General features: G+C 35.3%; 1 protein-coding gene across 2 annotated transcripts in view; it reads left to right on the top strand.

The window, feature by feature from the left end:
- PDE4D (phosphodiesterase 4D) overlaps positions 1–19,184 on the top strand; it is a 594,225-nt gene that overhangs the window by 101,199 nt on the left and 473,842 nt on the right. For both annotated transcript variants that reach the window (XM_085213713.1, XM_085213712.1), the window contains exon 2: positions 10,927–11,050. In XM_085213713.1, coding sequence (XP_085069839.1) covers positions 11,009–11,050 — 42 coding nt within the window. In that variant the 5' untranslated portion in view covers positions 10,927–11,008. The remainder of the gene's footprint in view (positions 1–10,926; positions 11,051–19,184) is intronic.

The following is a 19,184-nucleotide window of genomic DNA, read 5'->3' as shown; positions in this document are numbered from 1 at the left end:
CGTTCTAGAACATAAACAGAAAGAAATGGGGAATTTTAAGGACAAAACAACAAATTTCTACTCTTGTAAATACTTGATTATAGTAATATTAATATGTGGGACTCCAGAAGGCAGAACTTCAGAATCCACGATATGTGCCTCCATGTTACATAAATAGCTTCCTTGTGAACTGGAAAATGAGTATCCAAGACTCACTTCTAAAGTGGGTAAGAGGTTGTCATGAAGTTATCTAAATAAATCTGTGTCCGTGACAGAGGCAGCAGGCCTGCAGGTCCATCGGCCCAAAAAAAAAGGGAAAGGGATAAAGGGGAGGGCTTGTTGGAGCTGAGCCTAGAAAACAGAACAGCAGCAACGATCTAAGGAGGAAACTTAATTTTACTAAATATGATAGCGGAATAAAGATAACACAATGTAATACAATATAATTGGAGTTGAGGCTAATAAATCAAATAAAATGAGACAGAGAGTGTCTGAAACTGAAATCCTTACTCTGAACTGAAGGCGCACGGCTGGGGAGCACAGCCACATGCTGCCAGGCAGCGAGGGAGAGAGAGAAACCTGTGACTTCCTCCCACAACTTACCTTCCCCTCTGAAAGCAAAGACCTCTGGGGTCCGTAGTTCTTCTCTTCGGAGAACCAGGTATCCAGAAAGTTGCCAGTCCACAGAACAGGAGTTTAAACTCTTTAATTCCCTATGCTTTACATGGTGTTATGGTATGGAATACTGATAACAGGAATCATAAAGCCATGATAGAGGTGAAGATGAGCCCATTTCAGATGAGTCCATCTCTCATAGGAAGAGAAAACAATCTGAAATACCTCTGGAAGGATTTAGACTTGTTGAGTAATGAGGACAACTAGCAAAGATTAAAATGTTTCCTATCTGAGAGGGAGTATCATCCTCATTCTTAAACCATTTTACCTTAATGTAATGTTCAGGAAAGTTCTGGCTGGGAGATGCAATAACTTTCAAATTAACTTCTGCTTGGGGCTTTTTCTGGGTTTATTTGATCTACTATTAACTAGCCAACCATATTTTTCGTTTTCTTAACACACACTGTGTAGAGAGCCTAGGCACATAACTAGTAGCTAATAAGGGTTTTTCAGTATTGAAATTAAAGACCTTGAAATCCTCTTACAAATAGCACAGCATGCCTTTTCTTTATACTCTTTTTCTTTTTCAATCGTGAGTAGGTGAGTTATGACTATTTTTTAATATTGTTTTGATTTCAGCGATGGCTTTGATTTCTCATGGCTTCTGTGGTAACTCTGATAATCTTTACAACTGGACATACTATTCATTTTCCTCCTAGAGCTGATACTCCACAAGAAACAGGAAGTTATGCAGCAAAACGGAGTCCTCTATATGTTTCTTAATTGCTCTGTTCTGTCAGAAAAGAAGATGTGGAAAAAATCTAATTTCAAATAATGTATGTTTTACACTTCCTGGCCTTGTAGAGATAAAGTCTTAGCTGTACCTTTTCTGTAATCAAAATAAGATGCTTATCCTGGAGTTTGTCATGAGCTAAGAGATACCTTATCTACAGCAGAGGAGATGAGAGAAGTTAAGATATCATTAAACCAGTTTTAGTGCTATCTCCAAAAGCTGCTGCCTAACTGGATAAAAACATAAAGGAAAATAAAAGATACCTTATTGGTCTTGGATGCTACTTCTATTTCTCAATTGTGTTTTTTCTTCTACTCTCTTTTTCACTTCTAAATACCAGGCAAAGTGTAACTAAAAATCTGTATTTTAGCTGTAGTATAAGAGCTCCTCTATTTTTCTTCTAGATCATATTAATTTCTTTTGCATATGGAATTTGTATTCCACTGAGACATTCAAATTTCTACATAATGAAAATCTATTATTCCTATAAAAATGATGTATATTTGGAAATGTTGAACAACTGCTTAAACAAATGGACTCCTTAGTTCCAATCTCTTTCAACTAAATTCAGCCAAAGGAGGAATGGTATAAAGTTAGTCGTGTTTTGTATACTTTCTCATTCTTATGTTATAGAATAATGGCCTTTTCAAATTCAGATTTATGAAGCTTAAGGATAGTTCATTATCAGTCATTGAAAGTGATTTCTAAGTAATGTTTCTCATTTTTGGAATAATTTAAATAAATTATATAAGATCATCAAAAGATACATCTGACTCTTATTTTATAAAAGCAGAAATCCTGATTGCTTTAATATTTTTATGTTGGAGTTCCGAAACTAAGTATTAGCAGCTTGACCTTGACATGTCTTTGGCATGTGTCAAGAACACAAAGCAAGACAATTCTCTTGAACAAACACATTTAAAAGTGTCTGGCATAAAGTGTCAGCTAATTATGTATTTCAGTGTTTCTTCAGTCTGAGCCTGTTCCCCTCAAAATGCACTGAAATGACAACAGCATAAGTTTGAGTAGCTTGGGGCTCAGAGAGTAGTTTTTAATAAACTTGCACTGTGAAAAATTGGAATTCCTGTAGTAGGAAATGTGAACAGAAGAGTTAGAATTAAGATGATTTTTAGAAAACATAAAATGCAAAGAAATCGTATTACTGTGAGGCACAGGTCAATGTTGGTGGTTCTGCCTGTGAAGGAAATAAAAAGCAATATACAGAAGAGAACAGTGCTTTGTAAGGCTGTAAAGTGAACACTTGGCATGGGGGCAGGATGGAAAGCAAACAACTACTGACACTTTATAGCACTCAAAACATTTTTCAAGGGGATAGCGTATGCCAAGCTTGTGTGTAGACGTAGATGATATTTTGTTTTTGAAGTAAGATATAGTATGTGTTTTGCAAAATAAAACCACACCAACAAATTCTAAAAGAGGTGCTTGCAGTGGAAAAAAAACGAGTCTGCATTATTCTGAAATGTATCATTCTTATTATTTCGTTAAATATGTATATGATAGGTGTGGGTAGCATGAGAACTTCCAGAAAAGGATTTCAAAGGCCTTAAGTGTGGTGAAAGGCATACAGTTCTGAAAGAGCACTGCTCAAAATGATGCATTCCTGTAGGTAATTTTTGTAGATGAAAATTTTTGAAGAAAATTTGAGTTGGAAAATTTTTATCAGATAAGATGCTTGGAAGGGCAGAACAAACTGCCATTATTAAAAGACAAAGTATAGATTAAAAAAGTATGTGCTTATATGTATAGAAAAAAAAGTAATAATAACTGTTTAATCACTAGAAGCCCAATAAATAAAGTTGAAGAATATGTTTATACAGTTTGCAATATTTAAAAAGCATAAGGATTCTGACATGATGAAACAGGAGAATAAAGACAGTCCTTGAAAACTTAAAAGTTTCTTCAGAAAGTTGAAGTTTTACTCAAATTAGGAAAATTAAAGTCATCATAAAATCTAAGTAATTGCAGTTAAAAATTAAATGAGGAAGACCAATGAATGGCAACAAGATCAAAGGTCGGAAGACACAAAGTCTGCTGAAAAACCTCTTCCAGATCAGGGAGTCAGTTAGAGAAATGGAAGGGAGATAACTGGGAGTAAAAGAACATTTAGTGAAGGCTTTTGTTCAGGAGATCGGGAAGGCTTTTGGGACAGCAGTTTGTGCAAGAGGCATTAAATGGTCTGCCTAAAATTTAAGTAATAGTAAAAGAGCTCATTAAATCATTAGTACAGTGGACAATGACAATAGACAGAAATTAAAAAAGCCCAGGAATGAAATAGATGAATTACTAACTCTGCAATGGGAGCTTGCCAGAAAGCAGAGCTTTATGCTCTTCTATATACTAAAAAGGATTTTAGGAGAAAAATAGTTTGCTGGTGAAAGTTATTTGTGGTGCTAGAGACAACTATGTAAAATTGCAAAGCTGCAGGATGTGGTAAAATAGCAGATGAAACCTAACATGAAATATAAAGTGTTTGCATATCGTGGGAGGGGGGCAAATTTAAGCATATATAATGAGCTCTGATGGAATATTACTGCGAAGAAATGAGAACTTTGGGAAAAAGGAAACAGTTGTATGAATTAGCTTGATGCTCAGGGGTTGAGGAGGAAGCTGGATTGTTAAGATATGTGGAAAACAGCACAAAATGAGACAGGGTCTGTCATCATGCTGGTGTGTGCGTGCCAGGAGATCTTGCGTGCTGAGCAGTGTGGGAGGTTCTGGTATGCTATCTCAGGAAGCATCCCATATTTGTTAAATAAGCATAGTGTTCATTCAATGCTAGGAGGATCCGCATGTGTTAGAGAACTTGCAGTGCACTACAGCTATTTTAAGTCAGTTCCTCCATTAAACAGAAAGAGCATCTTCAGCATCATCACTGCCCAGCCTGGGAATAGCTGTACTCTACATCAGTGCTATCACCACATCAGGACACACAACATGTTGTCTCTTATGTGTAATATTCAAAGATTGAAAGAAAGAGGTCTCTCTAGTTATGGTGGGACTAAGCAGGCTCAGATGAGTGGCGGGGATAACTGATATGGCATAGGTTCAGCATAACAAGTTGTTAGGCTGATGGGAAAAGTTCATACTGCAGGGAAGCAGCTGATGGATATCAGGGAAACCTAGTATCAAAATTTGCAGCCTACAGCTTCATTGGACATAGGGTTTCAATTTTGAGCGGTCCCATGTGGGGCCAGGAGTTGGACTCCATGATCTTTGTGAGCCTCTTCCTGCTTGGGATATTCGGTGATTCTATGTTTATCCAGTATAAAAAGAATGATTCTGACTTGGAAACATGGTGTTCTTTTAGTTAAATTCTATTTAGGTAGAACTTAGATATCAACACTTAATAATGTGATGCAAATGCTACTCTTATTTCCTCTCAGAATACCAGAAAAGAACTGGTAAAAAAAAGAAAGAAAGAAAGAAAAAAAAAAACAACACACACATAACCCCCCCCCCCAAAACACTTTGTAGCAACACACTCTGTCCAGTATTTTTTCCCTTCTTTTGATCTGTTTTTAGCATGGGAAAAAGAGACTCAGAAGAAAAAATGAAGAAAAGAAAGATATCTTTTTAACTGTTTACAAAAGTTTACTCAATTTTAATATCAGATGGGATTCTTTGCAGTATGTTAAAGGTGCACGCTAATTCATATGCACAGTTGTTATTCAACTTTGTGCATGCAGTAGGGCTGCACATAATTTAGGAAGTCTTGATATAATCCTTACCACTGAATCACTCCCAGTCCCTTTCTGTGAATCCTTAGTCCAAACACATGAAAGCCATGAATAAAATACCAGTAATTGGTTCGTATATTTATAAATAGATTGTGGTAAGAAAAATGTATTTTGTGAAAATATTCAAAATTGCCTATTTCTCTTCCCAGCCTTAAAGCTGGTTCCCAGCTTTCACATCTCTTCTCTTCTATTCTAAAGCATTTTTGCTGGGGAAGTAAATGATGAGCACTTACCTTTCGATAGATGGAAGTTATACTGAAAAAGTGCACTAAGTGGACTTTAGTGTCCCCCTACAGGTCATGCTGTTTTCTGCTAAGATCAGATTAACTGTCTCCTGAAAATCAGACTTCTTAACTTCATGCACAAAATGAAACAAAATAAAAGCAACAACAACACAACAACAACAACAAACCTAACAATCAAATAACTTATAGGTGAATTTGGGTTCACTGACCATGTTTAAATGTCATTCTTATACGGTCTTCAGAGATAATGAATGAGGTAATGTTGTATACACACACATTTTTCCAAATTTTATGGTAGTGTTAATAGACTTTGGAGAATACAAGGAAAGGACATATCATTAGCTTTTCTTCAACTTTATAACATAAGTACCCAAGTAAGTTGTGTGGTTGTTTTTTTTCATCTGACTACCTTAACACTGACATTTTATTTAGCCATTTGGTACAACATTCAAGTTGTTGCTTGCTCTGCATTTGCCAAATGTGAACTCATGCTGTGTATGCTTTCTTATAGTTGTGTATAAACATATGTAAACACAAATGTTACATAAATTCTGCTTCATATTATGACATTCTGTATGTTTCACTGTTCTAAAGTAACTTAAAATACTAGATCAATGTCACTAATTTACTTGAAACATTACCTTGCATTTTATTATTTACGTTGCTTTCTGCTCTTACTGAAGAAATCTATGGTTATAAAAAACAGCTACATTGTGAAGTGACCCAGATAAAAACCCATCCAATTTAATAAAGGGAGGTAAAAGCAAGGGTAGCAAAGCAAGTCTGACTGATTTCTGGGTCAGGCTTTAGCTAATAAGTAATGAAATAAATTCTTCTAGGGTGACAATAGGAATGTATGAATGCATTTGGCCTTGAATATTCATGTTTTTTTTTTCTTTTTAACTACCTTCTCTTATTTGTAGTTTTGGTAACTTAGTAGTAATTTGTCTGTACAAGGTTTTTTTTTTCTACTCAGTCATTATAACTAGAGAAAGACATTTTCTTGCTAAAAATAGGAGGGCTGAATACAAATTGAGTATATACTCTGATGTAGATGGATGTAAAAACATTCTTATTTTGAGATCTCTTTCTTCTTCACTCTCTTTCCTTTCTCCTGTGTTTCTGCTCCTGTTATCCAGGTCTTTCACAGCCTGCTGCTCTTGAAAACTTCATCACTTTGACTTGATAGATTCACCGAATTGTCTTTGCTCTTTTGTTTCAGCTCTTTTCTTCTGTATTCTCCTGTTGTACTGGGGAAAAACAATGTCCCTAAACAGCATCTCCTACTGAAATTAAACAAGCTCACATTAAAGCATTCCAGAATCAGTCCTGGTCACTGGATGAGTCATACACACTGCAGAGAAGCTGAGGTCTTTTGTGTTTTTATCATCAGTTATTGTAAAGGGACTGCGCTTTGCTTGTCTCTGAGATTAAAATCTGTAAACAGCAAACCTTCTTCAGAGGAGTGTCAGGACTCCTCTGGCAGATCAGAGGGACAAGTAGTTAATTTGCGAGATCTCTAATCCTGTGTGATGGTGTGCTTTTATTTTTTTCCTATATTTTTAATTGAAAGAACTTTGCCTACGTTATGAATCCAGAACTGCTCAGAAATAGAGATATGTCAGAGATGAACTGTATGATTTCTCCATCTCACTCACGCATTTGGATGTTGGGTGACAAAAGGAAGCAAACCATGTTTTTAAGTGCATGTTGCACCTTTTATAAAATCTTTTTGGCAATGATTGGCAGTCTTAATGAATTTAGTTTTTTTCTAGATTATGAGTGTTTGCTAATGATGAACTGTAACATTTATGCTTGTTATCTCACAGAAACGAGAAGAAAAAATAAAAGCCTAGAGCTATATTTTTTTGACACAGCTCTGGTACACAAAGTTTCCAATAGAATCAGATTTGGTAAAACAATAAGCAGAACTATAATCTTGCTAGCAGCCAGCAGTACGCTACCCAATCACATCAATCTGAATTGGTATATTGAAATCCATTTGCTCAGGTTTTAGATATGCATCTAATGTTGAAATAGTCAAACTACGTAGATAAGAGCGAGGAAGCGCAGCATACAGGCATACAGAGCCCTGACTCCTTATGGGCAGTCTTCGCATTATTTGCTTCACATTAATTGCTATTTGTTAAATGCATGGTACAAGATGAAGGAATGGCTGGTATACACAAACAGAGCACTCCAGATTGTTCACGGTTATGTTGTAAATACCAAAGCAAAGTAAGAGATTTGATATGTAGTTCAATATATGACAAAGAAGATGGGGCTATCTGGCAAGCAAAGCACTATTGCATGACACTGTGCACCAGGTATTATTTTGCATCAATTCATAGCTTTTTTTTTTTTTTTTTGAAGAAAATGCTCCTCTTATGATGCATACAAACAACAATAATATCTTAGATGTGGCAAGAACTCTTGTCATTTACTTTTAAATCTTCTTGATTCAGCTCAAGGAATCTGACAAAATTTCTAGTTGTTTTTCCTTTTTCTTCTTTGAATATTTCTTTAGCAGTATTTTTTCTAACATTTTGGAATTTCTTAAAGCTATTTAAAGTATTTTGTGTTGAATGATATGCTGTTTTGGACCTCTGCTAAGAGCAAACACTTTGAAAAAGTAGCTAGAAAGTACACCTCGAAACAGAACACAAACACAAAATTGTTTTTGTTTTGTCATCCATTAATCTTTATTTCAGAAAAATGAAAATGCCATGTAATGGAGCTACCAACCCAGTAGAAATATTTGCATTTTAATTACATGGTAATTACTAGGAATTAATAATTAAGATGATGTAGTTGTGCCTAATGCATATGAATAACTAATGCTTGAGCTATTTCTTATGGTAATATGTTAGTAGTACGTCTCATGTTCAATGGCAATAATTTCATAGCATCTTGAATAAAATTTTTTTACAGCTTTAAATATCTGAAAGTAGGGCATGCTCTGTCCTTATGGGTCGCATTGTTGTTACATTGAATGGCATCAGGTTGGTTGCTGGATGCACCTCTAGGCTGGCTAAATGAGATCTCTTTTCTAAAGATCGTCTTCTTGTTTCTAAAGGTTAATAAAAGTTCTCTTCTTGTGAGACCACGTGATAATTCTAGACATTACATTGCAGAATAGTAATCAATCTCACTGGTCAAATATATGCCAGGCAAGATGTTCTTTCCTCCACCTTCATCCCAGCACCGAACACTCCTTTTTTTTTCTTTTGTGTTCTTTAATTTTAAGAAGTCTGCTGTTGTGTTTTCTGGGTTAGGTATGAATTGTTACATTACAGGTGTTTATACAAACATGACTAAAATGTTTAAGACAGAAACTCTCTTAATTTGTGTAAGAAATGAATGATTCAATTTATTGTGTTACTTTTGCTTTCCTCAGATAAAGCTGTAATCCAATACCATGGTTTTATATGCGTTCCCATACATTTTAAGTGACCTGCAGGACTTTTTTCCAAAAGCATTACCTTATTTAATTAGACAGGTAAATTATTCTCTTTTATGTATTTTGAGCAATGCTGGAATGGATTACATGGTGATTTATCACCCTTTGCATCCATTTCATCCTTTAACTAGCTAAATAGGAAAAGTAATCCTAAAATAATTTTTTTGTGTTTACTGACTTGTATGTAGAGATTGCAAATAAAAGTCACTGAAAATTCATTTTCTTTCCACAAAACATAGTTATAGTTGTTGTGTACATTCTGATAACAGAATAGGAGTAGTTCGTAACAGTTTTCAGGGAAATGTGTATCTTCTTAAAGAAAGCACATAAGAATAGCCTATATGTTAACATCCTGCTTTTCCCAGTTTATTCCACTAGTCACTACCTCTATACTCCCAAATCTATTAATGTGATTTTGCAGGGGCAAGATTTTTCGCATACATACTGCTTTTTGCTTCTTTCAGTGGATTAATATCTAAAATGAAATTTAGATCATGTATTTTGGTATTGTAACACTGCCAACTGTGTGTATCTATATATATTTAAATATGGAAAAATATTAGCTATTTCCTCCACTCTTGGCTTTGCTTCTCTGTAACTGGAGACTGCCTATAAATAATTAAATACATAAATAATCAAGACATATTTATTATTTATCTAAGGAAGTGGTACAGGTTTAGAAAACAAACCAAAAGATGAAGCAGTGTGCAGAAGCCTTGCTCATGTATTGAGATAAGAGGATTTCTTACAAAGGAAAACCAGTTTTTAAGTCATGTTACAAGTCGTGATGTTCTCCTGTGGAGGAGGAAAACTACACCTGTATATAGTGCATAAATCAATATCTGGCTTCTAGTATCACACTGGCACTGAAAAGTTAGTCTTTTAACTGTGGAAGTGGGCTTCAGGGAGCCTTAAAGACGTTGTTTTAAAACAGTAAGTTATGCTAGTAAAATTGCCCCATCCCTAAAGGTGTTCAAGACTAGATTGGATGGGGTCCCGGGCAGCCTAGTCTAGTATTAAATGGGGAGGTTGGTGGCTCTGCATGTGGCAGGGGGTTTGGAGATTCATGATCCTCAAGGTCCCTTCCAAACCGGGCTATTCTGTGATTCTGTGATTCTGTGATTCTGTAAAATTATGTTGGTGTGGATGAAGTCTATCCTGGCATGAAATTTCTTATAGCCATATGAGTTGTATCAGTAATGTACCTGCGTGAGGAAAATAAGCCATGCCTGTAATTTTTGCTACTGTGATTGAGTCTACATTAGGAGATTTTTCAAGAACAAATCTGTTGGTCAGAAATTGTGCTATATCTCATCTTTGGCTGGCAAAGGAAAAAAGGTGTGCAGAAATATACCTAGCCCAAATGAGAATATAAACCTTTCAATTGCCTTATCCTAGGGCACACAAATTTCCCTTTAACTCTGCTTGTCCGTGATGACTGGTGTGTACTTAGCCAGAGGCTGATGAATGCTGCTTTTCAAAGGCGCCATGGCATGTCATTACCAGTTGCTAGAGCTCATGCTTAGTCATTATTGTAATACAGAGGATAGTTTGTCAGACCCTGTCACCTCTATGAAAGTACCCAACTGCTGGTATAAACATCCCTAGGCACCTGGATTTGAAAATTACTCTAGCTGACTTTCTTCTCTTATATTTAGTGTGTACCTGCTGGACTGACTGATATGTAAGTTAATAGATTCCCTTCCGGCTGAGAAACTGGATAAAATTATCTAATAACGATTATTTTATTATTACAAATAATACTGCAGTTATCTAGTTAATTATCAGTGGTGAAAGGCCTTGCCTCAGAAGTCCATAATATTCTATAATTTTGGGGATTTAGTCTGCTTTTGTTATTGACTGGAAAATATTGTTCATGGATATGCTTGTGGAATAATTTGGTGTAACTGTATGTCATGTATAGCTAGTGGTATATGAAATGTCTGCTCTATTTGATCTTAGGATCTTAGATCTTAATGCGCAACTTACATGTACTATGAAGCAGCAGCTTATGTGTGGATGTTGTACAACATACAAAGACCTTGATGATAACTAAATAAATCAATTTGTTTTCAGTATAACAGCTGGTATTCAAAAAGTCAAGAAAGAAAAAATCTCCTCTGAAGCCTGCAGAACACTTCTGATTTAGTCAGTCACCATGAACAAGAATATTTGTACTCTACATGGGAGGAGTAAAAGTGTAAGTAGGTGGTTTTATTTTCATTGCTTCTATTTTTATTATCAGTAATTGTGTATAACACACATGATTTAAGCTGGCCTTTGAAACACCACTTTCTGAGTAGGATAGCAACTGTGATAGGATCTTTGTTAGTCTTACCCTATTCTTGTATCTGTATCCAAAATAAGCATTGATATGTGATGTGCACACACAAAGATAGGTTTATTGAGTAATTTTGTTTTATGTGATTTTTTTGGAACTGACATCCATTTTTCTGAGAGCATTTTTGACCAAATTATTAAAAAAGATTTTTTTTAGCATATATTGAAATGTAAGTCTGTATGCTGCTTACTGACAGATAACATAGTTAGAAGTACATGCCACTGAATGATTTTGGCATCAAGGTTTGCTAATTATAATATTTGCTAATGCATTGTAGAAATGTTGAATGTGGTACAGGTGAACAGTGAGACAATATGCTAATAATAAATGCCTAAATTTGGATGAACCTTAATTTTGATGAATGTATACCTACCCCAATAACCAAGAAATAGAATGGGTAAGATGCTTCTGTAGACTCTTCTGTCTTTCTGATGCTCAATGGAGCAATACTATTACGTGATAGTATATACCGATGACTCTGCCTTACAAGCATAGACAAGAACTGAATGTTCCTTTCTAACATGCTACTGCTATGCCTAAGCTGTTGAATATGCCCCTTCTCCTAATAGCCAGGGACGTTTTATTCAAGGGCTTTGCTAAATGGAAATAGGAAAGAAAAGTTAGTGTGTGCTAGATGCCGCATCTACAAGGACAGAGGTTACAGATACAGTTCTTATTTTTGAGGGGCTCTCAGCTTGTATGTAAACAAAGTTCTCTTAAGAAATTATCCAGATCACACTGGATCCAGCTTCTCACTTCTCTTTTGAGTCTCTTCCATCTTGCTCTGTAATGGCATTAGGACTGCTTCATCTGCTTGTTGCTACTAATACCTTAGTGCATCTGCTTCCTCATCCCCACTTACTGCCTCTGCTTCCTACCCAATAAGGTTGGTTCTTGGAACAAGAAGATGAGTTTAGCTGATTTCATCCAGAATTGCTCAAGCGTGTGTCTTTTCTCTCAGCTGCTGGAAAGTGGTGCAGACATCTCTGGCCACATCTGAATTTCCTTTTCAAAAATTAAAAATCTTCCAATATAATCTTTTATTTCCTGTAACTTTGCTGGATATGCCATCAATATATGTAAATATAACAATGGGGGAAAGTGACAGACCTTTGCTAAAGGGTGCCACTACGTAATTAAACAAATAGCCTGAAGCAATACAGTAAACTGAAAACAGGTATCCAGTGTGATCAGTGAAATTTCACTATTGATTTTGTTTGATCTGGAGAGAAATTATGTGAAGCTGTCAAAAAAGTTTAAACAAGTACAAAGGATAACATTTTTATGTCATTTGGGCTAATGAGATTTGATCAAATTTTGGACAAAGAACAGCACTATTTTGGTTTTAGTTGGATCAATTTTGAGCAAACATCTATTAATTCAAAATATCTTTATATTTTACTAAAAATTCTCTAGTACATATTTTATAAGATTTACTTCCAAAATGTCAATAAATATATCAAAGCAGGCCCTGAAAGTGATTTTATTTTTAACCTACAGAACAAACTTCTTGATTTTAGTGTTAAATTCATGTTGTTCTGAGCATGCAATCATAACCACTTGCAGCTACTTTTCCTCTATCTATATGATATATGAAATATATGAAATACTTCCTACTTTTTTTTTCAATTGCAAAATATATAATCCCTAAGGAATTATTTTAAAATGTGTTTAGATCTTTCACTGATTATAGTAGAGAATGGTGATAGTCTTTGAACAAAAGTGTCCTAGAACAGTCTCTTATTGCACTTATTGAGCACAGCCAAAGTTTGCATTTTGTATGTTGATGATATAACATCTTCCAAGTTGCTAGATGTCTGTTAGTTTGAATTTACATTGTCAAAGTTATCCATAGTTTGTCAGGCCAGCCATTTCCCAAACAACCTTCTTAAGAATGAAAGAAAAATTTCAACAGTGAAATGAACAGTCTTTAAAAGAATCATGGATTATGGCTTTTATTTCTTGCGATGTTGTGTAGCTTTAGTTATCCTTCAGTAGTTTCATGTATTACTGAACATAATGTCTTGAATATTAGTGCTGGTGAGACCTCACCTGGAGTACTGAGTCCAGATGTGGAGTCCTCAGTACAGGAGAGACACGGATCTGTTGGAGCACATCCAGAGGAGGGCCACAAAAATGATCCAAGGGATGAAACTCCTTTCCTACATGACAGACTGAGAGAGCTGGGACTGTTCAGCCTGGGGAAGAGAAGGCTATAGGGAGATCTGAGAGTGGCCTTTCAGTATCTAAAGGGGGCTGTAAGAAAAAAGGAAACAGCCTCCTTAGCTGAGTGTATTAGGATAGGACAATAGGAAATGGTTTCAAACTAAGTGAGGGGAGATTTAGACTGGACATAAGTAAGAATTGTTTTACAATAAGGATGGTGAGGCACTGGAACAGACTGTCCAGAGAAGTGATGGATTTCCCATCACTGGAGACATTCAAAGTCAGGCTGGTCCAGGCTCTGAGCAACCTGATGTAGCTGTAGATGTCCTTGTTTATTGCAGGGGAGCTAGACTAGGTGACCTTTAACACAAATGATTCTATGATTCCATGCTTATAATATGGAACATGAATCTGCAGATGTGTGTTAGTATACATACATACATTTATATATATATATATATACACACACACCAAATGTAGAACTAACTTCGTGCACAATGAGCCAGCTGAAGCTTAGCTTAACAGTGTAGAATAATATAAGTTAGAGAGAGAAAAGATTTTATCCCCATTATCAGATTTTCTGACAAAAAAATAGTACTATGAAGTGCTGGTGTAACTTAGAGCTTTGATTTTATATATACATATAAATCTTTGCAAGCAATCTAGTCATTGAAAACATGTTGCTAGTATTTATTTTTAAATTTCCTTTAATAGGATTTTATCCCCTTGCTGGTACTTTATGTCCTCAGACAGAACAATATGTATAATCTTGCTAGTCTGTCACCCTCTCCCTTTCTGGTTTGCACAATATTCCTAGTCATTCTTCTGTTGGTAGCCTATGGAGTTGCACTTAACCAAGCATTTGGTAATAACATTTTATATAACAGTCAGCTCTTTCTTTCACTCACTGTATTCAGTGAGATTGCCTGCATTTATATCATTTCAGATGCACACAGTTTGTTTATTCTCTCTTAGTCATTTTCCTTAGGTAACTTTTTTACTTCTTTAAATAGTTGCCCCATAAACAAATTCCTCCATTTCCGAAATTTCTATTTTTCTGTTGTCTTGAGCTGCTTAGAATATTCTAGATGTTATATCGTTTTAACTTCCTTAATTTACCACATGGTATTTCTAAAAATACAGTTAAATGTTGTAATTTCCCTTGATCCTTCTATGTAATTTGTTTGTTTGTTTGTTTGTTTGTTTGTTTCTCACAGTTACTTCAGGTAGAGGACAGAGGTATTAGTGCTTAACTGCTATGCAAGAGACTTTTTCTCAGCATACTTTTAATAAAACAGTAAAAATTTTTGTGTTTTGGAAGGGCTTCATATTATTTTCATAACTGGATGGACAGTCTAATGTATTTCAGTGGTGTAGGTGGAGACAGATATCTTTATGAGGTACAACATCATTTGTTCTTTGTCATAAAAATAATGAAATGCATTATTTATTGGTATTTTAAAATCAAACTTGCAGCAAATATTCAGTTAAATTGGCATGGCTTTACACACCATCAGTAATAATTTTCTGTAGACTATTATAATGACTAGATTTCTAAGTGAGTCTACTGGAATCATATAGAGTCAGCTGAGCGAAGTAAGACTCTACTGCAGGTGATGAGAGTGCCAGTATATAAGCAGGAAAGAGTAAAGTCTGAATGTTACACTGTGTGGGTGTGCATCTTGGAACATTGTGTCAGAAGTGAGTCAATTCTTGTGAAATCAGAAAGTAGCTATATTGCAAGAAAAAGAACCAGCCAAGAGGATATGTTTAGCAACTGGGCCTGCTTAAGCTGTAGAATTTCAACAGCTTCAACAAAAATAAAGAGTGGGTGGGGCTGAAAGCAAAATTAGAATGTTTATGCTGTAGTAAAGAACAAAGGCTGCTGTATGCACCAACAATATATGGTCAACCTTTTAACCTATTATATCTTTAATAGCCAAGACCATTTTGAGTTCATAAACATGCATCTCATAAAACGTGAATTTTGTGGAACTGTTAGTTGTGTTCCATAGAAACTACTGAAACCAATGGGGGACAATAATGCTGTCTCATTCTATGATCAAAACTTAAAAAGAAAGTTATGGCTACTGGTGTGATCAAAAGATGCTAGATCTCAAAAGACTGTGCAACAAAGATACTCAGAGTTCAGATGTGTGCAGATGTTGATGAAAAAACTCATCCAAATGCAAAGCAGACATGGAGTGCCCACAGAGATGAAATGCAAAGGAAAGTGGAGAGCTATTTGCAAATAACTGACTCACTGAGATGTTTTCATCCAAAGCAGTTAGGGTTAAACAGTTGCAACCCTTGCTAGAGAGCGAGGGAGTGAAGGGGAAGTTAGAAACTTCCTCTATCATTATGCTCACTTCTGTTTGCATTATGACTCAGAGATGACAAAACCAAGGTGCTCTTTGTATGCCAGTGAATGGTCAGGGACAGGGAATATCTTCCTTTTGCTCTTCGGCTCACCAAACAGAAGAGCTCTTCAGCAATAGGGTAAGACTCTAAACCAAAGAGTAGAGTGATATAGTTCTACACAGAGAGTGTGAAGGTGCTGCAAATAAATTCAGTCCCAGGCCTCTTCTTATCATAGTGCAGTTCTGTCAGAGAGCAATCTTTGCTTTAGGACATTTTCTAAGTAACCATTCATCAACAGAAATGGGAGAGGCTTGCAGTATTCCAGAAGCATTTTTTTTTTTTTTTTCATAGTAAATTTGCACTACTTTCAAATAAATTGATTTTTCTCTCATTGCCAACAATTAGACCCATTTGTTAGCTGATAGAAGGATATTTAGAAGGAGGTTGCTTGGATTAACTATTCCTCATTAATGAGATGCAACAACATTGGTATTCCTTGTCTTCTTTCACCCCTTCATCCACAAATACTGTGTTTGCAAAGAAAGATAAAGGATAGAAAAGGCAAAAGTGAACACAACTAAAGTGTGAATAGAAGCATGATGACTGCTGCTGCCTTTTCTTTAATATGACTTACTGTTTTTGAGTGGCAAAATAGACATTTTTAATCAGCAAGTTTCCTTAAGGAAAGCAGCAGCTGATGCATAAGAGTAACCTGAAGAGAGAATGAGTAGTGCCTGAAGCGACATTAACCCTTTCTATGTGTTTTCTAACATTTCTTGTACAGGAGTTAGTAATTTATGTCCATACTTAGAATGCAGTATGAGAAGGAATGGTTGGATTTGACACTCAGCAGATTAATTCCTTCAATATTCAGTTGCTGTTGATGAAATCAAGTAGTTTTGGATGCATTTACTGCAAGGACATGAATGCATTTGAATTCCTTCTAACTGCCAGACTGGCATTTGGAGACAAAGAAAAAGGTTATATAGCAGGAAGATGTCAGTGTATTCTTGATAAAGCAATTGCAAATGTGTTTCTTTCCTCCCACTCATTCTGGATTTCTTCCTTTCTGTCTTCCACCCTCTCCAGTCTTTCATGGATGTTCCTACTAATGTTTCCAGCCATTCCATTCTGATCAGATATAAAATCTGTTCTGAATGCTTTCCTTCCTTCTGCCTGCGATATTTCTGACACTAATGCACACACTTTTGTCATCATTCTCTTTTTGTGACTCATCTCCTAGTTCAGCTCCTGCCTACCTACTTAACTAAGTTCCATGCTTTTTGAAACAAGTCTTCATATTTCCTTATCAAAGGCTTGGGCAATACTTAGAAGTTTGCATCTGATAACTTCATAGTTTGGAATATGAAAATACTCCCACCTATATGTTAACTGACTTAGCAAGTCTAACCTATAACTCAAATGTCATCCATGTCTATGCAGATTTAAAAAATAATCTGTGGGCTAGTAACATTTATTTAGTTTAAACCATATCAACACAAAATCTCTTGATGGTTTGAGTGGGTCTGACAGAGAATTTGACAGCTCTGCTACACAAGCAAACCATTTTTGGAGTTCTTACATATTTATGTTACTGCCATTCCAGTTCATTCTCTCTCAGAGGATAATTATCTGTACCTGACACTGTATTTTCCTACCAATACAAATTACTTTTATACTTCCAAATATTTCCATTCCAGTGCTGGAATTTAGGCTGACTCTAAGAGGCACAGTAGATAACTCAGGTCCTGTTTTGTAGAAAGCCCTGACAATTGTCAGACACAGGTATCAGAATTACACCAACTTTCATGTGCTTGTTGGTCAAAAATAATTGTTCTTTGAAAAGAGTTCCTGCCTTCTCGATTTTGCTGCTTGAGAGAAATCACTTTTACCTTTGTAATTATTTACTACAATGAAAACAAAAGTCTATGAACCTGAGGATCCTAATGTAGTACCATAGTAGAGTATACTTACCTAAAAGAGTATACACTTAAATTTAGTACAGAGGAATATGCTAGAACAGCAGGCAATAGATTGATAACTGAAATGATTGAGGGCCTGGAGCAAATCAAACTGAAAAAGACTATGAAGGAGGTCAAGACTTTACACATCACGCTTCATAATGATGAAGGCTGGTGACTGTGGGAAGAGTAGGGGATAAGTGTACAGTTGGTGGATACTGTAAATTAAATACATTTGCATTAGAAGTTTGAATAACATCGTCTCTCCCTATTTTTTTTCACTACATATTTTCTGGTAAATATGAAAGTGATCTTCTGGACACTTGAGTTCATGATTTCCTCGTCTTTTGAACTCCACTCTCAGACTGAGTTTTTAAATGTTGCCTAAGACATGATTGACTGATGCTGTGTATATACGGAGGGAAAGGCAATATTATGTAATTAAAATTTAAAAATTAAAATTATTATGTAATTAAATGATACATTTCTCTTCTGCTTATAATTTTCCATTGTCATTTGTTGTTATGGTCAATATTCATGTCTGTCAGAGTGCCTGTAATAGATAGAACAGCTGACTCTTCAGCAAGATGAAGTTCTTGGCATGCTTGCAATATAAACATTAAATAGTTTTAATAAAATAAGTAAAAGCCAAAGATTCAGAAGTATGATAGGGGTTACTAGTGGCAAGAAGCAGTAACATGAATGATGTTTCTAGGGAAAGAAATATCATAGTTGGTAGCAAAATAATTTACTAGAGATCTGTGTAGAACAAGGAAATGTTTTTCTGCAAGTTGTTGTGAAAAAAATATAAATAATTCCACAACAAGATTTGCTATTCTTTGACCACCAGAGTAACAGAAAATATAAAGAATTCAAAATAGAATGTGAGAAACAGTTGAGTACAATTTAAGTTCTGAGTTGGCTGACAAGAGCAGTAAATAGCAGAATTAAAACTATCTCTGAGTTTTTACACTGCTCTCTTGTTACTGGAGTTTTAGAGGTTACATTGTGTTTCTATAGTAATGAATGTCCTTAGAAAGAACTGTGATTATTTGTGCAAAATGGGTATATGCTGTGCACTTTATTTCTTTGTAACACATGCAACATATTTAATCTTCTATCTGTATATTCATATATGCCTGCACACATACTCATGATAGTCTAGAAGTAACAGTATATGCTCTGAATGAAGAAACTTACAATGATTTTCCTTAAATGAATATGTAGTTCTATTGCTATAAAAAAAAGTCACATGACAGTCCTGAAAAGAGCTAATAAGTTTTATTTTTTTCTTTTTTTTTAAAAAAAAAAAAACTGTTATTTTTTTTTCCATTCAATGTATTGCATTGGCAGTAAATTGAGTTTGGTTGTCTTACATAGCACCTGAAATAGAACAGAGCAAAATTTCCTCATGCTAGCATATGAACAGTGATGCTACTTTGTTTTTAGTCTCTGATAGCTAGATGATAGCTAGGAGCTGGAAAAACTAGTAATACTCCTGAAAG

Source organism: Meleagris gallopavo, chromosome Z (assembly GCF_905368555.1).
Source record: "Meleagris gallopavo chromosome Z, MGAL_WU_HG_1.1, whole genome shotgun sequence".
Classification (NCBI taxonomy): Eukaryota; Metazoa; Chordata; class Aves; order Galliformes; family Phasianidae; genus Meleagris; species Meleagris gallopavo.
This window is presented reverse-complemented; position numbering and strand designations above follow the sequence as displayed.